Below are 26,647 nucleotides of genomic sequence, written 5' to 3'. Positions count from 1 at the left end.
CACTCATAAGGATTCTGTGCACAAATCTTTTTCTTAAGTCTTCTGATCTGCTCTTCCCACTAGCCCACTTATTAACTAGGAAGAGTGTGCAAGTTTTAGTCTAGTAACAGTGCCTAAAGAGATTAGGCCTCAAACCTCTTCACTGCATGTTAATATTTGCAGTATTGATTATGAATAAAGTACTGTAGAAGGAGATCTAGTAAATCATGGCATTACCTAAAAATCTGTTTGCTAGATACATATGCCTACTATAAGTAAATGATAGGCTACTACAAGTTGCCTTTTGGTAAATCCGTATACAAGGACTAGTTCTTGTCAATTCCTTTTACATTTTGCCTAATTTTAGTCTGCCTTCTACGCATATTACATTATTTTAGATCTGCTTTTACCAGAGGTGTATTGGAGAGTTCTAAATGTAATTTCCTCTGCCAGAAAAGCATTTTGGGGGAGGAGCAAATTTAGGGTTTTTTTTTTTTAATAGGCAGAACATCAGAAATAAGAATTATTTTCCAAAACCCTGGATTAGATCTGCCATTTACTTTGGTAATGAGAATCTATTTCTTTAGCATATACATGTTGTACTACAGTTAAATCACTCAGCTATGCTGTACATAGCAGATTTTTTAAAAAATGGAAACTTCATACAAATGTAAATAAACTGGGAGGCATAGAGTAGGTACTCAGGCTGAAACTAGTCTTTCCTTTCCAGATATATAGTGCTGTCTCTCTCTTTTAAAAAATAATTCTGGTGCAAATAGGATTTAATAAAGATAGAATTTTCATTAAATACTTGTGTGGTTTTCTGTTGAACAAGAGATTCCTAAAAAGAAAAAGGCATTTTAACTTTAGTGTATGTTAGAGGGTCAAAATCTGTCCTGGCTCGCACTCCATGTAGTTTCAATGTCTCGAACAGGGTTGCATCATATGTAAATTGGGGCAGAATTTGGTGTAAAAAATCAGGGAACCTTCAAATGATTGTTTTCATTGGTTAATTATTTTCATGGCAGTGATCATAGAATCACAGAAACGTGGGACTGGAAGGGACCTCAATCGATCATCTAGTCCAGTCCCCCTGTACTGAGACAGCACTAAGTATTATCTAGGCCATGGGTCTCAAACCCGCGGCCTGCTTGCGTGTGGCCCACGGGGCTCCCTGTGTGCCCCCCCCCCCCCCGCCCCTCTGCCTACCCGCGGGATTGCCCCCTGTGGGGTTGCGAGCCCCGCGCTGCTCTCTGCAGCAGCTGGCAGCACGCCCTTTCGGGACGGGGGGTGGAGAGGGAAGGAGGCAGAGGGCTCCTGCATTGCCTCCTTCCAGGCACCGCCCACTGCAGCTCCCATTGGCTGGGAACAGGGAACCGCGGCTAATGGGAGCTTCGTGGGAGGTACCTAGAGGAGCGACAAGAGCAGCGCACGCACGGAATTCTGAGCGCCTCCCTCCCCTCCCCCAGGGGCTGCAGGGACACGGTTCCACCTGCTTCCAGGAACGGAGCGGCGCAGGGCCAGGGCGGGCAGGCAGGCAGGGAGTCTGCCCTGGCCCTGGTGTGCACCGCTGCCACCCCAGAGCCGCTCTAGGTAAGCGGCGCCGGGCTGGAGCTCACACCCTGAACCCCTCCCCTGCCCTGAGCCCCCTGCCACATCCCGCACCCCAACTCCCTGCCCTGAGCCCCCTGCCGCATCCCGCACCCCTCCTGCGCCCCCTGCCGCATCCTGCACCCTTTCTGCACCCCTTGGGGGCAGCGTTGGGGTGGGGACTTCAGGGAAGGGATTGGAATGGGGCAGGGAAGGGGTGGGTAGAGGTGTGGCAGGGGCAGGGCCTAATGGAACGGGTGGAATGGGGGCGGGGCCAGAGGCAGCGAGGGTGGGTGTCAGTAATGCGGCCCTCGGTTCAATGCACTAGTCCTCATGTGGCCCTCATGGTCATTTGAGTTTGAGACTCCTGATCTAGGCCATCCCTGACAGGTGTTTTTTCTGACCTGTTCTTAAAAGTCTCCAATGATGGAGATTCCACAACTTCCTTAGATAATTTGTTATAGTGCTTAACTACCCTTACTCTTAGGAAGTTTTTCCTAACATCTAACCTAAATATCCCTTGCTGGGATTTAAGCCCAATTACTTCTTGTCCTGTCCTCCGTGGATGAGGAGAACAATTTATCACTCCTATTTGTAACAAATGTTTACGTACTTGAAGACTGTTATTATCCCCTCCCTCCCCCTGTCTTCTCTTCTCCAGACTAAACAAACCCAATTTTTGCAATCTTGCCACGTGGGTCACATTTTCTAGACCTTTAATCATTTTTGTTGCTCTCCTTTGGATTTTCTCCAATTTGTCCACATCTTTCTTGAAGTGTGGTAGCCAGATCTGGACAGAGTACTCCAGCTGAGGCCTTATCAGTGCTGAGTCGAGTGGAAGAATTACTTGTCATGTCTTGCCTGCAACACTCCTTCTAATACATCCCAGAATGATGTTAACTTTTTTTGCAACAATCTTACATTGTTGACTCTCAGTTAACTTGTGATCCACTATAACACCACCCACCCACCACCACCCCGATCCTTTTCTGTAATACTCCTTCCTAGACAGTCGTTTCCCATTTTGTATTTGTACAGTTGTTTGAAAAATTTCTTCCTACATGATGTACTTTCCGTTTGTCCTTACTGAATTTCATCCTATTTATTTCCCACCATTTCTCCAGTTTAAGTTAATTTTGAATTCTAATCTTGTCCTTCAAACCACTTGCAACTCCCCCCAGCTTAGTATCATCAGTAAACTTTATAAGTGTACTCTCTCTGCCATTATCCAAATAATTTATGAAGATAATGACCAGAACTGCTTCCGGGACAGGTCCCTAAGGAACCCCCCTCTCTGTTTTCTGGCTCGATTAAACCATTGATAACTACTCTATCATTTTCCAAACAGTTTTGCACTCACCTTATATCAGGTTCATCTAGGCTATATTTCCTTATTTTGCTTATGAAAACATCATGCAAGACAGTACCAAAAACTTTACTAAAGTTGAGATATATCCCATTTACTGCTTCCATTCTATATCCACAAGGCTTATGTCAGAGAAGGCTATTGGGTTGGTTTGACATGATTTGTTCTTGACAAATCCATGTTGACTGTTAGTTATCACCTTATTTTCTTCTAAGTGCTTACAAACTGTTTGATTACACTGCTCTACAGCCAAAATGCTTCTGAAATAAATGTAGTCAAACTTTACTAATTCTGGGTCACTGAGAACGAAAATGATGCTTAAAATTGTTGATTTGGCTCTAGTTTTCAAGATATGCTATTGGGTCAGTATATACGACCCTTGACTTGGCAATGGCAGAGGATAAGTGAGTTATAAAGGGAAGGGATCTCAATTTAATCCAGAAATGACTAAAATACATCTTTGACTGGATCTATGAATAAATCTATGACTGGTTTGGACAGTACTTGCTTTTTAGGCAAAACAATGAATGATGCAATCTGAAGCTGGTATTGCGTCATACATGATATGAATTGCGTCATGTTATCCTAGACGTCATGGATGATGCAATCATAACGAAGCTTACATCACTCTGCTGAACAAATTGCTCTATATCAGCTCTAGAAATCATACAGTGTCGTGCTCTCTTATTTGTCAGTGTTTGATTTTGCAAAGGGACACATTTCTGTTTAGCCAAAGTGAGCAGAGATGCCTCGTACTTGTCTGAACAGTGCAGATAACTTCTGCTATGTTTGTAGTGAAGTGACTTTTGCATCGCAAAAGCGCAGTATAACCGCTATGGTTAAGAGAGCCTATCACTTTTATTTTGGCTGCAAAATTGGAGATCAGGACAAGAGGTGGGCCCCACACATATGCTGCAACATTTGTGCAACAAATCTTCGCCAGTGGTTGAACAGGAAAAGGAAATCTATGCCTTTTGCAGTGCCAATGATTTGGAGAGAGCCAACAGATCATACCAGCAATTGTTACTTCTGCATGGTGCCTCCAGTTGGGAAAGGTGTGTCAAAGAAGAAAAAGTGGACTGTGCATTATCCAAACATTCCATCAGCTATACGCCCAGTACCCCACGGAGAAGGACTGCCGGTTCCTGATGCACCAGAATCATTCTCACTTGAGTCAGACGTGGAAGAGGAAGAGGATGAAGCTTCTGGTCCTGAACCATCAATGTCACAGGACCCACATTTTCTCCCATCCTCCTCCTCTGAACCACACCTCATAACACAAGGTGAACTGAATGACCTTGTCAGGGATTTGGAACTACCCAAGAGTAAGGCAGAGCTGTTGGGCTCCGGACTACAGCAGTGGAATCTCCTGGCAGGTGGTGATAGGGTTTCCATGTTCCGTGACCGTCAAAAGGATCTTGTCCCATTCTTCTTCATGGAAGGTGATCTTGTAGCCTGCAACAACATGGTGGTGTGATGGCAGCCCTCAACATCGTTCACAGTCCAGATGAGTGGAGACTGTTCACTGATTCATTGAAGACGAGTCTTAAAGCTGTTTTACTGCAAAATGGCAATGTTTTGCCATCAATTCCAGTTGGTCATGCAGTCCATATGAAGGAAACCTATGACAACATGAAACAACTTTTGAGGTGCATAAACTGTGACCAACATCTGTGGCAGCTTTGTGGCGATTTGAAGGTTGTTGCTCTCTTGCTTGGTCTGCAGACTGGATACACAAAGTACTGCTGTTTTCTCTGCGAATGGGGTAATCGTGCAAGAGATTCCCACTACATCAAGAAAGATTGGCCACTCCGACAGTCATTGGAGCCTGGGAGGAAAAGTGTTCAGCATCCACCACTTGTTGAATCAAGGAAGATTTTGTTACCACCCTTACACATCAAGCTGGGTCTGCTGAAGAACTTTGTCAAGGCCATTGACAAAACACAAGCAGCTTTCACGTACCTCCGTGGAAAATTTCCAAGGTTAAGTGAAGCTAAGATAAAGGAAGGTGTCTTTGTTGGTCCTCAGATTCGTGAACTTCTTCAAGATGATGCATTTGACCATGCACTGCGTGGCAAGGAAAAGACTGAATGGAAAGCCTTCCAGTTAGTGGCAATAAATTTTCTCGGAAACAACAAAGCAGACAACTACAGGTTGTTGGTGGAAAACCTCCTCAAGGCATACAAAAGCCTTAGTTGCAACATGTCACTAAAGATACATTTTTTGCACTCTCATCTAGATTTTTTTCCACCAAACTGCGGAGCAGTGAGCGACGAGCATGGCGAGCGATTTCACCAGGACGTTGCAACAATGGAGAAACGCTATGAGGACAAATGGAGCCCATCAATGCTTGCAGACTATTGCTGGACAGTGACAAGAGATGCTCCATTTAATGAATACAAGAGACAAGCCAAGAAGCGCCGAGTAGACACTGAATAGGACTAAACTATGTACATAATAGTTTTTTGCCTTTTGTTTCATAATACATAAATAAAATTTAACCCTTTTGCTGATTTTTAAAGTGTTACATAAACGGGACAGGTGAAATATTATCATGTAAAGCAACCATAAACACATGAAAAGACCTAGGCTTACAATTTATGATTAAAACTCTACTATTTACACAATATACATAGACATAAAATGTAAAAACTTAAATATTTTAGAAACAGTAGCCAATCAGTTGTTTTAATTGTCATATTTGAATTCAGCACATCAAAATACAGAATAAATAGCACATTTTATCTCTGCAGCAGACGATGTCTCAAAAATTGTAGACCAGTGTAATTGAAGGTCTCCTAATTAAGCCAGGGTGTTCTCTTACCATACTACTTATCTTTTCTACACATTGAGATAGCTTGCCCTTGTGCCCTTAATAATCTTTTTTTTTTAAACTACCAACTTTCCTTAATTTTTTTCCCTTAAACTTGCTTCCCATAGGATCTTCCCTACCATTTCTGAGTTTGTTCAAATCTGCCTTCTTGAAGTCCATTATCTTTATTTTGCTATATTCTCTTACTGTTCCTTAGAGTCATGAACTGTATCATTTCATGATCACATTCACTCAAGCTGCCTTCCACCTTCAAATTCTCCTTCATATTCATCAGAATTAAATCTCGAATAGCTTCTTCCTTGTAGTCGCTTTCACCACGTTCTGTAATAAAAAGTGGTCTCCATTGCATTCCAAGAACTTGTCAGATAATCTGTGCCCTGCTGTATTATTTTCCCAACAGATGACTGGGTGGTTGAAGATCCACGTCACCATCAAATCCTGTGCTTTGGATGATTTTGTTAGTTTAAAAGAAGTCTCATCCAACTCTTCTTCCTGGTTAGATGGTCTATAGTAGACTCATACTATATCATCATCCTTGTTTTTTACCCCTTTTATCTTTATTCAGAGACTTTCAACAGGTCTGCCTCCCACTTCTATATCAGTCTCAGTTCAAGTGTATACATCTTTCATGTACAAAGCAACCCCTTCTCTCTTTTTTCCCTGCCTGTGCTTCCTGAACAAGCTGTACCCTTTTATATCGATATTCCAGTCACATGAAGTATCCCCTAAGTCTCTGTGATACCAAGTATGTTGTAATTGCGGTTATTCACTAGTATTTCTAGTTTTTTATTCCCCATACTACTTCCATTAATATACAGATATCTAAGACATTGATTAGATTTCCCCTTCTATATTTCCTTGTCTCCTGTATCCCTGCTACAGGGATATTTCCTATGTCCCATTTTTGTTTCCTGCTCCCTTTGAACGTAGTTTAAAGCCCTCCTCGGTAGATTAGCCAGTCTGTATCCAAATATACTCTTTCCCTTCCTTGATAGGTGGACCCTCTTTCTGCTCAGCAGTTCTTCTTCTTGGAACAGTATCCCATGGTCAGGGAAGTCGAAGTGCTCCTGGCAACACTGTGACTGAACAGTTTTGCATTCATCCCAGGATATATGTGTGTGTGTGTGTGTGTGTGTGTGTCTGTCTCTCTCTCTCTCTCTCTCTCTGGGTCCCTACCCTTGACCAGAAGGATTTATGACACCGCCACCTGTGCCCCCAGCTCCCTCACCCTCACTTCCAGAGGCCTGTAGTCACGTCTCATCTGCTCAGGGTTATATCTCACCACCAGGTGGTTTTCTCTCAGGACTGGTGGCCGCATTCCTTCCAGCCTTGGGGGTATGTGGCTCCTCCTCCTCTGTCTTTGGGGGAGATTCTTCATCCCTCATTGCCAGAGTAGAGAACTAGTGGTGTGGTTGTTTTTTTTGTTGTTGTTTGTTTTTTTAAATCTCTATGGAGGATTGGTTGGGAGCAGAAGTAGCTAGCATCCAGCTTCCTCCCTATGAAGGGGCTGTTTCCTCCTCCTCTGGTGGTGCCACTGCAGGCCTACCCAGATGGATTGCTTCCTCAATCTTGGAGGTCTCCATGTGTATATTTTCAATCACTTGCAACCTGGCCACCTCCTCCTGTAGCTCTCCCATGTGGTTCCTGAGGGATTCTGTCAGTAGGAAACTCTTACACTGGATGACCTCCCTAGCCTGGCTTTCTGTGATGGGGACTACAGGTCAGTCTCTACAAATCCACACCAGGACCTGTGTAGAGTCATCCATGATTAGGTTCTCTGTCTGGACCCAGGAGCAGTGTTGGCTTTGGCAATGTGGCCTCTTTGAAACATGCCCCCTCGTTAACACACAGGGGAAAGGTGATCAAGAATGATTCAGGATCAAGGGACAGGAGGCTAGAGCCTTGCTAGCACACACTGTTAGCTGGCCTCTGACCCCTACTCCCACACAGTCCCTAAACACACAGTCCCATACAGACCACACTGTAAACTTTAAGCAAGCCAAAAGAAAAACCAAACAGAAACAAAAACTCACTCACCCCAAGAATTAGTGTTCGTTCCTTCAGCAGGGGATCTCCCTCTCAGATTCCCTCGTTTGCAGCCCCCTGTTCAGAGAGCTTGTTTTGTTGATACTCTTACCTTCTTTGTATCTGACTCTTTCGTGATCTATGAAGTTGTGTACAGTGAGCAGCTGCTTCCAGGGGCAAAAGAAATCCTGGAAAGTCAGTCATTTGTTCTCATCTTTTCTTCCTTTGGATTTTTTTGGAGGGAGTGTGGGGAAGAGCTGCTCTGCTTTGGAGCATAAATACACACAATTTTAAGCTGCAGTATACATAAGTATTTTTAGATTTGGCTCTATGATATTTAATGTCATAGCTCAGTGTTTGATCCTTTATATCTATTAGTTAGAGCTCAATCACTGGATTGCACACAGGGGTGGCTCTATGTATTTTGCCGCCCCAAGCACGGCAGTCAGGCGGCTTTCGGCGGCATGCCTGCGGGAGGTCCGCCGGTCCCGCATCTTCGGCGTACCCACTGCAGAATTGCCGCCGAAACCGCGGGACTGATGGACTTCCTGCAGGCATGCCACCGAAGGCAGCCTAACTGCCGCCCTCACGGCGACCGGCAGGCCGCCCTCCACGGCTTGCCGCCCCAGACACATGCTTGGTGCGTTGGTGCCTGGAGCCGCCCCTGATTGCACATTATTAGGGCCCCTACTGAATTCACAGTCCATTTTGGTCAATTTCACAATCGTAGAAATTTACAATTAGTCAATTTCATGGTTTCAGATGTTTAGACCTGAAATTTCATGGTGTTGTAATCGTGGGGGTCCTGACCCAAAAAGGGGTTGTGGGGGTTGCAAAGTGGTCAGAGGATTACTACCATTGCTTCTGCGCTTCAGCTGGGCTCTGAAGGCAGCAGCCATGGCGCTTGCTACAAGTGTGGGAGGTACCCAGAGGTGGGTCTGATCTCCCCCACACCCCCAAGAGCAGCTGTGCAGGGGAAGAGGAAGTACCATCCCTCCCCAATCCTGCCAGGACTAGCAACTGGTGCCTGGTGCATGATAGGAGCCCCTGGTGGGGCACCCTCAGCCCTGCCCCTCTCTTACTCCCCTCCAATAGCTAGATTTCACAGGGGAGAATTGATTTCATGGTCCGTGACATATTTATCATGGCCGTGTATTTGACACAGTCTGAGCTAAATTGATAGTCTAGGCATTGTGATCCCTTAGCTCTGTTTTCAGGTCTTAACTGTCTAATTTAGTAAAGGCAGAACAAGTTTTCATTCATGCTTGTCTGTTTTTTATGTTAATTGCCGTTTTTTAATTGAACAAGTTAGTGATAAAATCATGCAGTACTAGAATAGAGGGTTGTAGGCAGTCATTCTATAAATTATCCAGCAGATGGCAGTGACTACCAAGTAAAAGTATACCTGTAAAAAGCTTTCTACCAACTTTACCTGTAATTTTTCCCTGTTTTGGGAGGAAAGGGAGGTGCAGGCGGGGGGTGTTTTTTTTTTTTTAATTTTATTTATTTTTATTTTATTTTATTTTTTTTAAACTCCCAGTTTAGGGGAGAACCATGGCTTTGGGTGTCTGTGTGCGTTACTGAAAAATAGAATGTGCAAAGAACTCTGAGGCATTATTAGGCTGTCAAAAAGGTATAAAGCCGGGTCAGGCCGTTCTTACAAATCATAATTTCTAGACTGGGGAAACAGTTTTGCATTGTATTTAAATTGCATGATGTCACTCTTCATTATGCATCAGTTCCCAAAAGCATGTTGCTTTTTAAATTTTATTTGCAATCTTCACTCAAAATGCTTGAAACTTTTAAAGGAGATATATATTTTAAATATAACATTATTACATTTAATTAAAAAACAGCTCCAGGATAGCAGCTATTCTTGTGTCTAAAAGAAGTGTTAATTACTATTATCTGATAAAACAACAGTACAGGTTAAAACTTACTGTATGGCAAAATAAATTGTTGCAGTTGTAACTGAAGTGAAGGCAAATTTAGCAGAATTTAAATAGTGCATTTTATGGTCTGTTTAATCCATGAAAACAGTTATTAATGCTATACTAACATGCTTTGAACTTATTTGGAAATGACAAATGGTAAAGAAAATTGTCTCCTTTGAAAGTTAGTGGCAGCATTTTGTAGAAATTGAGAAAAAAATATATATATATTCACCAGTCATTTTCTCCTGCCTGTGTCTTTTTATATATATAAATCCCCGCTACATTAAATGCCAAAGAGTTGCATGAGTCTCCAGCATGAAATGTTAACATTGTCTTTTCCCCTCTCTTTCTACTATTCATTTTCATCCATGTATTTTTTGTTTGCCATCTTTTTTTTTTTTTTTTAAATATTTCATGTTAAATTAATTTGGAAACATCCTAAGCTGTGCAACCTCTACGAGTAGTAACAGCGGATACCTGTCTGTTTCACTATTTAGTCCCTCCTCCTATGTCTCCATCTTCCAAATCTGTGAGTACTCCAAGTGAGGCTGGAAGCCAAGATTCTGGTGATGGTGCCGTTGGATCTAGGTATGGTAATTTTCTTAAAACATTAGATTGTTTTAACAATTAACAACAATTAAAATGTTGTTAGAAATGTTTGTAGGTTGAGAAGTGCTTTAAAAAACTATTGAGTTAGTGTTGATAACTTAAAATTTGTAAATGTCCAAGTAAAATTTTATGTTTAAGTCATTTTAAGATAAACCACATAACATCTCTTGTTCTAAAGCAATTCATGTTTTTTACTCTAATGATTATGTAAAACCATTTTATTCTCTGATTTGGATAATTTTCTTGGAATGTATTTTATTTAAATACTGAAGCTGCAAGTAAAATGTAAAATGAAACTTTGAATTCTTTTTTAACTTTAAGGAGAATCAGATATGTTTGTTTCTAATGGACCCATAGTTTAAAGTGGGTGGGAAGAAAGAGGATGTTATATGAAAGGGGTCTTTTCACTGCCATATCATGTGCATTCTCCTCCGATAGTAGGTAAATTCTCATAATAATTTGCTCAGAAAATCTATTAATTGCCATAGCGATTAAGGTATTATGCCACTATCAAATATGTTTTTTAACTTATCACTATGTTTATATTATGGAATAACTTGTTAAAGAAATCTAGAGGATAATTGTTTTAGATGTGCTTGCACATGAGTTTTGCTCCTTTTGGAAGAAGTTTAAATAAGATTTAAGTTGTTTGCTATAATATTTATCAAGACGCACATATTCATGTCTTTTCCACATACTTGTGTTTTGGCTGATATGTCATTCTCATATTTTGCATACCCAAGGCTTTGAAGAATGAGTGCTTGCACCCCATTTATGTATAGTTTAAATGTTACTATTCCCACCATCCTAACTGTAAAAAATGTGATTATTTTCATAACCAGTTAGTGGCATTAACAAAGTTTAGGTTGTTGCTAAAAAGGGAGCAATAAGCAAAAACAGGAGAATGCAACACGCCACTAACATGGAGACACATTGCTTTCCTGACTGCTCGTGTACACTATACCTCTTGAATGCAACTTTGTGTTAATATTTCATTCAATCTGTGTGGATTGAGCCCACTTTTGATGTAATAAAATATCCAGTAATATTGCTCTTTCATTTAGTAACAACCAGATTTTAAGTAGTACAGTCCACATGTGACATGAGATCTGTGAATCACTTCTATCATAATCCATTGGGTGGGAGGGTTATTCTCTGCTAACATTATTTTAATCTAAAATATTTGAAGATTAAATTTCATTCATACGTAATATTGAATAGTGAAGTGTGTATGAAACATGTTTGACACGAAACAAACTTCACATGTACATTTTATGGTGAATTCATCTCCAACTAATGAAAATATTATTGTCCTCACCATTGTGTATTATGCATGTCACACAAATGTAGAGTAGGCACAGGTTCTTGAAAACTGTTGAGAGAAAATAATACCTTGCACTTCTATAATTTCATCCACGTATCTCAAAGTGCCCTACACATTAGGATTAACAGCAATTTTCAGGATTTGGAAGTACAGTACAGCAGTTTTCCCATCTTGCAGATGAGGGAACTGAGGCATAGGTAAACAAACTAATTTGCTGAAGATCAAATAGTGAGTCAGTGGTAGAAAAAGAATAGAATTTAGAGCATTACATTGGGAGTCAGGAGATCCAACCACCAGATAATACTTAGAAATAATTTAAAGTACTAAAATGTCTGCCTCTATGTATAGTATATTAGTACATATGAACTCTTGGTGAGACGTACTGGTATTCAAAAAATCTTGAATTTGCTGAATCATTCTGCAGGAATAGTTTAGTATGATCGCTGCTAGAAACAGTTCTAAGGAGTTAACCAAATTTCAGAGGCCCATCAACGTGCCCATATCAGTACACATCCGCATTTGAAAGCTAGTTCTAAAAGTTTGATACTGAACTGAAAATGTAAAACTGATCCTTTTTTTATTTTTTCTCCATGTTTTTAACCCTATAATCCCAACATTCCACTTCAGTTGCATGTTGAACAGCTGTGAGATCACATGATTACAGTGCACCTCTCATGCAGCAGCTCTGTTTACAAAGATTGGTTAGCTTAGCATCTCCTCTGCATTTTTACCTCTCCCTTATGCTGGCTGGCACACAGCTGCAGTTCTTAACTACCCGATAAGCAGTAAACCACTGTTCAGGCCCTACGTCCACTGCTGTTCTCAATTTACCTGGCTGCGTCTCCAGTCCTTTTCATCAATAAACCATTTTTCATATCTGCTTCTTCTCATCCTAAAGTTGCTGTGTTTATTGCAGCTCTTCTGCCTCTTTCCAACTCCCTATGTTTCTCAGGAACATTCAGAATAAAAATTCAGGGCTATAGAGAACAATTGAAATATCACATATTGAAACCCAATATCACTTACTATTCTAACAGAGAATGTTAGAGTATATTGAGGTATATATTAATAATGTACACTTATGCCAGAAGGATGTTGTGAGGCTTTAGTTAATATTTATGAAGTATTAGGCAACTGACTAAAGTTTAATCATTAAAGCAGACGGATAATGCATACTTTAAGGCATGTTACATACTTAGCAGTATATTATGTCACAGTCACCCCAAATAAAGGGCTGAACTCCAATCTCAGAATACCATTTTTGTTTCAGAAGAGCATCTCTGGTTAAAAAATAATAATAATAATAATGCTCCTCCTCCTCCTCCAACAAAAGTGTAGGGATTGAGACATTACAAATGAAAAATCTTAAAGGACATAATATTCCTTATAACAATGAAGAAACATGAGTGTCAGGGAGTGAGTTTGAATTAATGAATGAGCAGCATCTAAGAATCTAGGTTTTATACCAAAGCAATATGATTCAGTTTTCTGAAGACAACTTTAGAGTTGAAAAGAGTGAAAGAGTTTGAACATATTAATTTGCTTCAGCAATCAGTACATCATTGCAAAACTCTGATGGCATGTTTTATGTAGGAGAGGGAAGGAGAAAGTTACTAAGAAAAAACTTAACAGTACGCTCAAAACAGTTTATTTCGGACACATAGACAATACCGCCCATTTGCAGTAATACATAGACAATTTTCCAATGACTTGGAAAACTATTGTGTCCCTACTTTCGGACAGTAAAACCAAAGCTTTGCATTTCTAATTAAACCATTACTGAAAGTTGGTGCCCTTTAAACCAAAACTTGCTACTAGAACTACCTAGTACATCATTAAAGATACTGAAAATTTAATTTAATATTTTCACCACTCTGTATTAAACTATTGGGAGCAACTTTACATCTTTCTAGGAACTCTCCAGTTACACTGAAAAATAACTTCAGTCTTCCTAAAATAATCATACGGGAAAACCTTTTATTGATCTGGCATACAAACATATTACATGTTCTTTATTTTTCAGCTTCTGTTACAAAATAATAGTAAAATTCTCTACAAAGTATGGTAGCATATGCAAGCTTACTAAAAGCAGATGTTCTGCTGCTAATATTTCACGTATGTTTGTTTGAAATTGCTGCTTTGTGCCCTGGTAGAGTTAGAAGTAGACACCAACACTAGATGAAGTAGATTTCCCTCCTTGCTCCAGGCAAGACTAAAATATAACGAAGGTCCTATTTTATATAAGTGACCTGTAACAGATCCATTCCACTTCTTATTCTTATATACTGTGCTGAATACTCACTATTTTGAAACATTTTAATATAAAGCCCACTGTTTTCTAGGATACTGAATATTTTAAATTGGCTTTAAATCGGATGACATTTGTAAGCCCAAGGCAGTGCTTAACCCATAATTACAGCAGTGTCACATCTTGGAAACTCTAGCAGTTCTGTATCCCAGTGGAAATGCATTTTGCTTCTCTACCAAAAAGTTTGTGTTGACTCATTTCCTTTACCAATATGACAATTTCCTGCACATATTTAATGCTTTAGGCAAGATTGCAGTACATTAACAAACCTGACTTCGTATGACACAACCAAATTAGTATAGCTTTAAAATGAAGTTTAAAGTTTAAAACTTCCTAAGCTGTTTCAAATGGATTTTTATTCATTTTGCTTTCATATAGGCTACTTTTGTCAGTGATTCTGCAATGCTTTAATTTCCCATATCTGAAATAATTGAATGACTGAATTGTATGTTTCTGTTTAACTGTTTTATACTTATTGCATGTATTGTAGCATTGAATGTTCACTGAATTTCCACTAACTGACATGACATTTTGTTTCTTTTAAACAATGAAAAAACTGTAAACTTACAATAGCTTTAACATTTCATAGTGTGTATTTGCTTCACTAATCTCTGGCCTCTTTTGCTAATGCTGCATGGTTGTTCAACCTACGGTATCAGGACGCTGCATTGGGATACTGATCCATCAGTTCTTCAGCTCCACTCTGATTCCGATCTGGGGTATTTCATAGATTTTATATTCCCTCTTTTGTGTATTTATAAATATACAATTTATATATATATATCCAATATGAGAGCTTTTTTAAAAATGAATTTTAAATTACTATTAAGGAACACAAGTTCTGAAAGTAATCAAAGTTCATGCTGTCCCTGGGTTTAGTGCAACTGGCCTATAGTAGGCAACTTCAGTCTTGCTGTAATTGCAGGTTTATCATTTTTCCAGCAATATGTTTCACTCTTAACATAATTTTTTATCTACATCTTTTTTTCTTGGCAAGACAAACTATAAAATGTCATTCTATTGAGATAAAATAACTACACATTTAAATATATACAAAATGTGTCTAATATAAGAAAAGATGGGAACTCATTGTTTTGTGGCTAACGTATCATGAAGTCTTTTATAACTTGTAAGCTTTTTCATTAAGCCCCACATCATGTTATAGAATTGTATTTGCCTTCCAAAAATTAAAAAAAGAAAGAATCTGTTAGAATTTTTCCTTGAGCCTATTTAGTCTTAATGGATTTTTTTAAGTGTGGGAGAAGATGATGGAAAGATTAATTTTCACGTACTGCTTTTTATTGCTGGATTATTGGAATAGTGATTAATATACATATCGAAGTTAATAGGAGTTTTTATATAAAAGTTCTCCTGAGATGGGTGTAACTTGCGCTATATTATATATATATATTGTGTGTGTGTGTGTGTGTGTGTGTGTTGCAGTTAGACCCATTTTGTCCATGTCAGTATTTAAATGAGATCTTGTTCTCAATTTTTCTTGTTAAATCTTTAAGTTCTTTAGTATTCCATTCAGGGCTATTATACTACTGTTTGGGAACAGACTTACAGTTCTAAGTCATAAATAATAGGTTTGGGAGGGCTAAGGAAATGGCCAGCATAGTTAAATGATACTGGGAAACTGTCATTAATTGCAGAATAATTAAACAATTTTGCAAGCTATGCAATCTTGGAACCCTGGTCCTGCAAATATCTTTCATGTGAGCAAGGAAAACAATGGTAGTGCTCACATGAGTTAGGTTTGTAAAACAGATCCTTTAGCCAGTGGGGAAAAAAGCCTTGTCATACACTAAGATTTAGGAAGCCTTGAAAAACACTTTGTGTAAAGTCAAGAAATCCAGATATCTTTGCCTTTTTTCTTTTTCTTCTAGTCTGTGTGTGTAAGCCAGCCACCTTTTAAAAAATAAAGCTAGCATATCAATAACATACATAGCATTTTTCAGATGATAGCATCCTTTGGATTTAAACTTGATTTTTAGAGTGTGGCGTGAGATGATGCCTTGTATAGCACTGCAGGCAATCTGAAACTCTTTATAACTTAGTCATGATTGTATTAACAATATCAGTTGTTCTAATGTCTCTGTTCATTTTATTTAGACGTGGGCCTATTAAACTGGGAATGGCTAAAATTACACAAGTTGACTTTCCTCCTCGAGAAATTGTTACATACACAAAGGAGACTCAAACACCAGTTATGACTCAACCAAAAGAAGGTGAATGTTAACTTATACTACTATTGCATGTATTTTTTCTGGTTATTAAAATGTATCAAGACTATTCTAGGACAGATGGAGATCAGTCATTTTCTACTTGATGTTTTATATTTTACAGAATAAATAGTCTTTCAGAGCTCGACATGGTTAAGTGTAAATTGATCTGTGGGATGACTGGTAATGTCTGTTAAGTCCATATACGTCTTTTTAAAGAATGTCATTCTGCATCTTGTAATTAATTAAAGGGAACCTATTAAGCACTTGTATTTTCCTCTCCCAAATACACAGTTTTCTAGAAGACTTATACAGTCTGTTTAAGCAATGTAGAATGTGTTCCGTGTACATTAAGGTAACACAATCAGTTTATTTGAAGGCTTATGTGTTCTTAAGCCATTTGTGGCATGCTGCCATCACTAGCATTTGATTGAAAAAATGCCACTCCAAGACTTTTTTATGTGTAGGGACAGAGACTGCCCTTAATCATTGATCAAATTTCCATTGATGAGAATAGGAGTTGAATATGCTAATCACATGTTTGACTCTTAGTTTATGGTACAAACTGAAAACAGTTGGAAATTTCTAAATTAAAGCTTCAGTTGTAACTTGCTGTCTTTGCAGGAAAGTTTTGTTTAAAAAAACAAAAGATTGAGTGGGTTTAATTCACTTGCTGTTAACCTTTAGAGACCTGGGAATTAGATCACAAGTGACAATATTTGGTCTTTGCCTAGTCCACATCAGAAAAACACGGAATTGTTCAGTGTGACTGCCTGACTGATCTCTGATGAGCAAGTTTACTATGAGAACATAAATTGAGGGCCTAGAATTTCAACTTCCATTTTGTACTTCCTAGCTTTCTTGGGGTTTGTGTTTAATTTTCTGGTATCTTCTCAAGGAAATATAGATAAAAGCTATGGGCTCATTTAGTCTGTTAAATTTATATTTTACAGGATTTAGTTCTTAAACCTTTTCATTTAAGAATCACAAGCATATTGTCTGAAAAGGTTTGATGCAGAATGTATAGCACTCTAACTTGCATCAGTACACTATCACTTGTTACACATTGACAGTGGTTTATGTTGAAGCCACTTATATTAGAAGCACACCTATATAGAAGAGAAACGAGAAAAAGCACATCACAGTACTACCCCTCTGTTGAAAAAGAGCTTTTCTTTCTTTCCCCCCTTTTTCACCTCATGTAAGGGAATCCAGTATATGTTCCAAACACCTAACTGGGCAGGTTTCTAAACTTTATTACTTAATAAACTAGAGTAGAAGATGATTTTTTTTCTGTATTTAAATAGTATGTTTTATTTCACCACAAAAATAGAGAGAGAGAGACCTAGTATTTATTTTATTTACCTGACAAACTGGAATATGTACTAATATTTCAATGAAACATATTTATTGAATATTCAATATATGCCTACAGATCATAGGCAAAACAATTCTCTTGTGAACAAGCTTTCTACCCCTTCATATATGAGGGTTTTTTAAAATACTTACCAGTTCAAAGGCTTTTCTGTCGTTTTCTTTTCCGTTTATACATGGTGGCTTCTACTTGGAGCACTGGCAAAAGTGAAAGCTGAATGCTTGTTTGTCAAGCACCCATGCAAGGGTACATCAGTAGACATCAAAGGAATCAAATTGTTCTTCAGAAACTCACCAGTTCATGAAAATGCTGATTTCTACTTTAACTGTTCTTTATTTATGAGGTCTTCTCAATTCTGCCTCTGAGAGCTTGCAGTAGCAAGAACCATATAGCTGTGCATTCACATCCAACATGCATTGTGTTGGTCATGGTGTCTGCCGTCAGTGTTTCAAACTCTCCTCCGCTCTCCTGGCATCATGTAATTCACTGTTTTGGTGTGATCATACCTGGCTGGCATCTCAGAATTTTTCAGTGATAGAACAACTTTTCCTTAAAGAATCTTCTTGTCTGAAAAAAAAAACAGGAGTTTATTGCAGAAATTGTACTTAGGGAGACTTTACTTTTTTGAGAGTACTAAAACTAAGTCTGTTAAGGGTTGAGTGCGTCTCTCTTTAGCATGTTGTTGCTGCAAATCTTGCATAGGCTGAGGGAAAATTTAATGAACAGATAAAATTTTAGATTCCATTCTTCAAGTATTTTACTAATAATCATCAGATGTTTGAGCAGTAAGTAGATATTCCTATTTTATAGATGAGGGAACTGAGTCAGAGATTAAGTAACTTACTCTATTCTCTCTTGCCTCCAAAACCATGGAGCTTGGATTAGAATTCATGATTTTCTGGTTACCAGTGCTCAAACAAATTTTAGTATTTCAGAGTGATTTGTATACCATTTTATTTTAGAAATTTGGGTGGGGAGAGGTGTTTTAAAACTAGTTACTTAAATGATAAAGGGGGAACTGGATACATTGAACTCAGAGTTAAACCTGAAAATCCAGCTTAAGTCCGGTAACATACATTTTTTGAGGGTTAAAGATGATTTAATTCTCAAATTCTGTACCCTCGTTGACTCTCCTAAAAATAACCACTCCTTTGCCTAGGAAGCTCCCTGTAGCATACTATGCAATACTGCTCCTTCCATCCATTTGCATATCTCGACCACTGAATAAGACAGTGTGATGGAACATATATTGAAAATACAACTGGTTATGTCTACCAACCTTCTTATATAGTCTAGAAAAAGGCAGTTCGGGTTTTTCAAAGATTAAACTTGAAACATTTTAAAGGAAGAATGCTATTTTGAAATGTAATGAATTTAAAACTGATTTAAAATAGTTTCAAGTACTACAACTGCCTCTTAATTCCTCTTCATGTTTTGGTGGTTTTATAGTCACTCTTTCCAATTTTTACAAATGTTTTTCTCTTCCCTCTTGCTATGAGATCCACACAAACTGTGAAACCTGACTATATGCAAAGTAAATAAATAGAAAATAGCTTTTTTTTCCCCCTGTAACCTTTCAGTGATACTAATTTTGTTATATATAACAGTAGGTAAAAATATTGGATAAAAGTGTATTTAAATTGACAATATTCATTTAAATGTGTTTTTGGTGACAGAAATAACTTCTGTGTTGACACCTTCTACATCAGGCTCCCTTCCATGCAACTTTGGGAACGTCCATACTATTGGAAAACAGCATTTCCTAATGGAAAGACTGCAAATTTTAAATGTGAGGTTTTTTGCTGTTCCATTATTTCTATTGTGATATGCAGCGTTGTAGCTGTGTTGGTCCTAGGATATTAGAGACACAAGGTGGGCGAGGTAATATCTTGCATTGGACCAACTTCTGTTGGAGAGAGAGAGATGAGCTTCAAGCTTACACAGAGCTCTTCCTCATCTATCACTCCAACAGAAGTTGGGCCAATGCAAGATATTACTTCACCCATCTTGTCTCATTATTTCCAGATAGCTTTTGGCTCGTGGAACACAGTCCCAGGGAGTAGACCACAGTTCCAGGAAAAAAAATTGCCCCACATTACTTTTAATCTATCAAGGCAATCTTACCTATAAACTGTAATAACCCATATAACTATTTCAAAAAGCAAGCGAGATACCAACGTTCTCATTCTCTTCCCTCTTTCTTCCTTCAGTTAGTCTCTCGGTTTTCCCCACCCCCTCTCATTTTCTTCCCTTTTTCAGATTCTGACTGGAAGGTGGAGAGTTAGCACATGGGTTGTGTGCTGAAGTGCTTTACTTACAATGCCTGCTGTGAGTGAAATTGCCTGGGATTGCATGATCCTTGTTAGTTTTACTCTCAACAGATCTGCTGTAGTTAAAGAGCTTTTGTTCAGGAAAGTGACTATGAACTGTCTGCCTCCCACTGGTGATTACCAGCACCCTCCCTTGGACACGATAAGCTGGGATGGGTGGGTGCAAGCAAACTTAAAAGTTCCTTGCTTCCTGTTCGCTTGAGAACTACTGCTTTAATTGTATTGTACAACTGGTATTGTGTATGTGCATCTCTCAAAAGTGACTTGACACTTGAATTAAGAAATGGGACTGACAAATTTGCTTTGAAGTCTGAAAGTCTTTCATACGACTTCTTTCCAAATACATCTTTAATAAATAACTGGGAATTATGCTCCCACCTCTTTAATATGGGGACTACAAATAATACAACAGTCAGAAAGTGAAATTGCCACAGAAAACGGGAGTCTTGAAATGTAGGATGCTGTGTGTGATGTGCAGTCTATATGGTTTTATAAAAACATAATAAGTGAATGTAATGTAACTGGAATATGCTTCATGCAAAAGGTCTCTTGTAAGGTATCATTACAAAGCTTATAATCTACTGAGTGTGATTATCCTATTTGTATAAATGTACCACTCTTGTATTTAAAACTAGAAATATGAAATATAACTCCGAGGGCCTATTGTAATTATGCAAAGTGTGGGCCATTAATATTGGTTTGGAATCTTGATGATTCCCATTAACCAGGACCATTGTCTGCAGATGGCTGTGTTTACCTGTTAGTCTTCCTGTATATTTGTGTGCTGGCAAGTGGGCAATGAAGTCTTGCAGTGACATGTGATCATGTCACCTGATCTGGAATCCATCTTTAACCTGGGTGCTTTTCCAGAGAGGGGGGTGGTAGAAACCCAGAGGGACAAAGGGTTCCCGCCTTATGCAAAAGATATATAAAGGGGGGAAGAGAACAGAGGGCGAGAGGAGCCATCATGAAGAATCCCCTAGTTATCACCTGAGCTGCAACAAGAGCTGTACCAGGGGAAAGAATTGTGCCCAGGCCTGGAAGAAGTCCAGTCTGAGAAAAAGCTTACTGAAGCATCTCTGAGGGTGAGATTATCTGTATTCAGTTTGATTAGACATAGATTTGCTCATTTTATTTTATTTTGCTTGGTGACTTACTTTGTTCTACCTGTTACTACTTGGAACCACCTAAATCCTACTTCCTGTATTTAATAAAATCACTTTTTATTAATTAACTCAGAGTATGTATTAATACCTGGGGGGAGCAAACAACTGTGCCTATCTCTCTATCAGTGTTATAGAGGGTGAACAATCTGAGTTTACCCTGTATAAGCTTTATACAGGGTAAAATGGATTTATCTGGGTTTAGACCCCATTGGGAGTTGGGCATGTGAGTGCTAAAGACAAGCACACTTCTGTGAGCTGTTTTCAGGTAAACTTGCAGCTTTGAGGCAAGTGATTCAGACCCTGGGTCTGTGTTGGAACAGACGGGAGTGTCTGGCTCAGCAAGACAGGGTGCTGGAGTCCTGAGCTGGCAGGGAAAACAGAAGCAGGGGTAGTCTTTGCACATTGGGTGGCAGCTCCCAAGGGGGTTTCTGTGATCCAACCCGTCACACTATGGTCATAGTTTTTTCTATCTAAAATATCTAAGAGGATACAGGCAAATATGTACTCATGATTTGTGTGAGTTCGGTGAGAATGGAGCGCCTTTAGTTCATGTATAACTTTTCAATTATCACATTTAATCTCTAGGCAGTATTTAGTTATGGAATTTCTAGTTCATATTGTATAAACTAAGTAGCAAGACTGTAAGAAGTATTCTTGAAGCTTGTTCTGTTTATCTTAGGGTAACTTGATATTACATAGAATAACAAAATATACTGTATACAGGAAACCATGATGATAATGTGTATTGGAATCTCCCTCAAAAATCCACAAATCAAAATTAGCAGGTTAGATCCAGAGTTGAGGTCAATTTTTTTTTTCTATAAAATGTATGGTGAATTGGACACAGCATTTCTCAATTATGACATCCTAAAAAGTGTAGTTTAACACACTTTTGGAACTACATTTAACTTCTGTTTCCTTTCTTCCAAACCCGCTGCTGCCTCCTGCCTCCTGTCTCCCCATCCCTCCCTCCCCTACTCCCTTCCAAAAAAGAGGAAAGAGGCAGCCTTCCTAGACTCCCCCAGCTCTTCCCTAAGTGCTTGACTTTGGCAGGAAAGGTTGTGAAAGTCAAACAACCAGAGACAGTTCATTCAGCCTTATTCTTGTACTTGTCTATGTTCTACATCAGGGGTCAGCAACCTTTCAGAAGTGATGTGCCAAGTCTACATTTATTCACTCTAATTTAAGGTATCGTGTGCCAGTAATACATTTTAACATTTTTAGAAGGTCTCTTTCTATAAGTCTATAACATAACTAAACTATTGTTGTATGTAAAGTAAATAAGGTTATTAAAATGTTTAAGAAGCTTCATTTAAAATTAAATTAAAATGCAGAGCCCCCAGACCGGTGGCCAGGACCCGGGCAGTGTGAGTGCCACTGAAAATCAGCTTGCATGCCGCCTTCGGTACATGTGCCATAGGTTGCCTACCCCTGTTCTACATATACAGCATGGTGTCTATATTTTTTAGCTGTAAGTGTTTTATAGTGTTTTTTGGCCAGTGGGCCCTGTTTGCACATTGTAGAAGTGTTCGGCTGGGTTCGTCCCTCTCCAGGACAGCGGGGAACCACACCGCCTCGGTACGTCCGTCGGGTTATTTTGGGGGAACTGGCCTGGCCGCGGGGTTTTACGCTGCGGCAACAGTAGAGGCAAACAAACAGCTCGCAGACCCAGGCCCTAGTTCAGGGCGTGACAGTCGAGGGTCTTTGGCTCCGGCCCTTAGGCAGGGTCTGAGCAAACAAATTAATTTAGGAGGCCGAGGCCCAGGCCCTGGCTCCGAAGGGCCTGGGGAGAGGGGGAGACTGCCACCCGCACGTTGGGTGGCAGGGAAGACGCAGGCCCACCCACTCCACTGCGTCCCAGCCCGGGGCCCTAACAGCGGCAGATGGCCCGCTGCTCTGTCAGTGGGAATCCTGGCCGCAACACACTGACATCGGCTCTTGGTGTGCTGCAGCCAGACTAGGGTCGGCTGCCCTGGGCTACTTCCTATCTCCCCCTCTAGAGGTACCTGCGTCTGGATGGTGTCCTCCATGGAATCAAGTCTATGGGTTCCTCAGGGTACTCGGCGAGCAGTAGGCTTGGCAGCTCCTCTGGGTAGCTTGCCACAGGCAGGCTTAACAGCTTCCCCGGGGTCTGGTCGGCATCAGGCCTCAGCTGGTCTGGCCAGTCCTCAGGTTGGTTGCAGACTGCAGAAGCCTCCCCACCCGGACATAGGCCACAGGCATCTGGCTTCTCCGGCGGCCGGGCTCCTTGTGAGCTCTGGGGCTGGGTTTTTATACTTCTTGTCCTGCGCCTTGACCTCTGGGGCACAGGCTCAAACTCCACTGGCTCCGCCCACTTTGGCATCCGGAGGGGCTCGTCCCTCTCCAGGGCGGCAGGGAACCACACCGCCTCGCTACACACATATAATTTGAAGTCGCATATCTTTTCTGTGGATGATTTATAATCTCAGGTACTTTCAGAATGGCAGAAGCCTAGTTTCTCCTCTGTAAGCACTCTGGTGGGGTATGAAGGTTGATAAAATGGTTGACCTGAGTCATAATAATAATTATAGTGTCTTTCATTTGAACATCAAACTTGAAATTGTACAGATCATTTATCCCTCAGTGAAATGGGTTGAAAAGGCAGCATTTCTCTGAACACTGCCCAGTATGGAAATTAAGACAGAAAATTAAGAACACCCTATCCTATAGGAGGATTTAGGTAGGTAGAACAATAACTACCCAACTGGAATTTGTCGAAGATACAGGGGCTAAATGAGGATCTTGATTTTACATTTCATCTGCAAGTCAATACAGTACCTCTTTATGTCATGCCCCCGCACTTGGTCCAGTCTAGTTCAGATGCAAAAGTGCCACATACTGAATCATGACTTTTTACCGTGTTCCATTTTGCTTGAAAGTCTTCCCTCCAGGCACTAGCTGGCCTCATCTATCTCACTTCTGTTATACCAGGCCTATGTTTATGAAATGTGACCACATCCAAGCCAGATGCGTTGTAGCTGCAGGCAATGGAAGGCATGAAAATTGTTCAGCTATTGTTGTATAGATGTATTATGACCTCTGAGTTCCTTAAAATAGTTATGAGAAACTCAGTTTCTTGGAGAGCTTGGAAGTGGTTCTCTTTTGCTTTTCATCTGACACTATAGAATAATATAAGCATACCTTTCAACATGTGTTTTCTCAATTTTGTGACTAGGATGAAATGAATAATCTTTTAAGAAAGAGATTCATTAATGAATGTTTTGTCACAGTTTTTTTCATACATGCTCCCAGCAACACAGCAGAGTACCTTCTTTTCTTAAGTCTTGATCCTAAAATAAAGTAAATTCAATAAATGCTGGAACATAAGCAGAATTCCAGAGTACAAAACAGACTTATAAAGGAAGTTTACTAAATCTTACTTCAGGTTGCACCTACCATTTGAAGATCTTGTGTGTCCACAAAGTACTCCTAGTCTCTATGTAAAGAGTACGGTCTAGAAAAAGTGAGCAAAAACCAGATATCCATGGTTACAGATGGCAGCAAACATAGCACCTAACACAGCGGGGTCCTGATCCATGGTAGGAGTCCTTGGTGCTACGGTAATACAAATAATAAATTACCATTGGGGATAGGCAGCCAGACATTCTCAATGGAGGGCCTTAATGCTCTTGAATTTGCTCAATCTGGGTCCTTGGTGCTAAAGTGGCCTTCCTGTGGTGGTCAAAAACTAATCCAGCTTTGAGGTAGGTCAAGATAAATCTGTTTAAAAACATTTTTTAAAAGATAATAAAAAAGCACATTAGACTATTATTGCAGTAATTCAAAAATTTTTCGTATTTGTGGACTATTTCGTCAGGCAGATCTTCTCTTATGGAATGTCTTTCCTCCCAGTGCTAATCCCACACCTATGCAGTAGCTATAATGATTGATTACCTAAAGTAGTATTAGAACAACATAAAGGAGATGAGATGAAAATAAACTTGTTCCAATGCAACAAGTATGTTGTCTTGGTAACATTCTTTCCTTATTTTGTTATCTTTCCATAATGTAGAGTGTTGAATTCATTCATTCAGTTGTACTAAATCTTCTCCTGTTGCCCATAATTGTCACTGCATTGATCTAATCTATCTGGGTCATTTTACAGTTTAGGGCTGTCCTCTTGTGATTTGCTACCCATCAGTTTTTATGGTGTCAGCAAATTTGATCATAAAATAATTTTAATACCAGGGACACCTGACAAAGACTTGCTATGATTCATGTGTAATCCAAACAGGAATAGGCATCCAAGGGAATTCTGCTTAAAGACTGGCTCATTAGTAATGGAAGCTTTCTGGGATAGTAGGACCACCTCTTGTTTTAAATGCCATGTTGCACCTTTGTGATGGAAGCACTTATGGACCAGGGTTTGAGAAACATTGATTTTGTTAGACGAAAGATGGGATGTGGCTGATTTATTGTTAAACATTTAAATTTTGTGTGCATATACACATGCCTCGATCCTACGTAACTGGCATGAAACAAATTCGTAAAACTAGATACAGTAGAACTTCAGAGTTACGAACTAACCGGTCAACCACAGACCTCATTTGGAACCAGAAGTACGCAGTCAGCAGCAGAGGCAAATGCAGTACAGTACTGTGTTAAACGTAAATTATTTTTAAAAAAGGAGGGGGAGTTAAAAAGAAAGATTTGATAAGGTAAGGAAACTGTTTCAGTGCTCGTTTCACTTAAATTAAGATAATTAAAAGCAGCATTTTTCTTCTGCATAGTAAAGTTTCAAAGCTATATTAAGTCAATGTTCAGTTGTAAACTTTTGAGAGAACAACCATGACGTTTTGTTCAGAGTTACGAACAAACTCCATTCCCAAGGGGTTTGTAACTCTGAGGTTCTACTGTACTGTGCTGTACTAAGTGACTGTAAAGCTGAAAGGAGCAGCTGAGGATTCCCCTGCTGTGAGGGAATCCTTGGCTAACCTACAGTTGACATAGCCAGCCGATTCTGGCTTTCCTCGCTCCCATCAAAGGGTATATATTTGGAGCACAGTGTGCTCAGGTGACCTTAACCAATGCAGAGGCTGTTGGTGGTAGCAGAGAAAGTTAGTCCAGTCTTTAGACTGGACTTAGTTGTTGTGCCAGTTCAACCTCTGGACAGGCCCATAATTTGGGGAGACGGAAAGATGGCAAAGCACCATGTTTGCCTCCCCTTAGCTGTTTGTGCCAACTGTACGCCAGTACAGCAGAGAATTGAATGTAGGATGTCTAGTAAGAAAAGTCAGGTGACAGTTTTTCTCTATAACCATCTCTCTTATAAAATCTTTCAGATTACTCAAACAACTGGAACTTCACATTCTAGTATTTCTAGGTATAGGCTAACTTACAGCACTGCCTTTCATTCCATCTCTCCAAAATACATTTATAAGTTTGATGTTAACATAAAGTAAAAACTCACCCTACATTCGGAAAGTAATTGGGGGAAGTGTCCAGGTTGGCACACTCCCTGAAAGTTTTGCAGTTCATGTTTGTCGTTAGGGAATTCAGTGTGACTTCCTATGAGTGAATTGCTGATAGGCAGCAGAATAAAATATTGCATGAAAGCCTGAA

At 39.7% G+C, this 26,647-nt stretch overlaps 1 protein-coding gene across 2 annotated transcripts in view; it reads left to right on the top strand.

Annotated features, from left to right (window-relative positions):
- Nucleotides 1-26,647, top strand: part of DYNC1I2 (dynein cytoplasmic 1 intermediate chain 2) — a 50,745-nt gene that overhangs the window by 7,598 nt on the left and 16,500 nt on the right. The window contains exons 4-6 of one of the 2 annotated variants that reach the window (XM_054043739.1): nucleotides 10,225-10,315; nucleotides 14,628-14,687; nucleotides 16,084-16,199. In XM_054043739.1, coding sequence (XP_053899714.1) covers nucleotides 10,225-10,315; nucleotides 14,628-14,687; nucleotides 16,084-16,199 — 267 coding nt within the window. The remainder of the gene's footprint in view (nucleotides 1-10,224; nucleotides 10,316-14,627; nucleotides 14,688-16,083; nucleotides 16,200-26,647) is intronic. The other variant, XM_054043740.1, reaches the window with a different exon arrangement.

This window comes from Malaclemys terrapin, chromosome 11, assembly GCF_027887155.1.
Source record: "Malaclemys terrapin pileata isolate rMalTer1 chromosome 11, rMalTer1.hap1, whole genome shotgun sequence".
Taxonomy (NCBI): domain Eukaryota; kingdom Metazoa; phylum Chordata; order Testudines; family Emydidae; genus Malaclemys; species Malaclemys terrapin.
The sequence above is the reverse complement of the archived record's forward strand: the minus strand, read 5'-3'. Positions and strand labels throughout refer to the sequence as shown.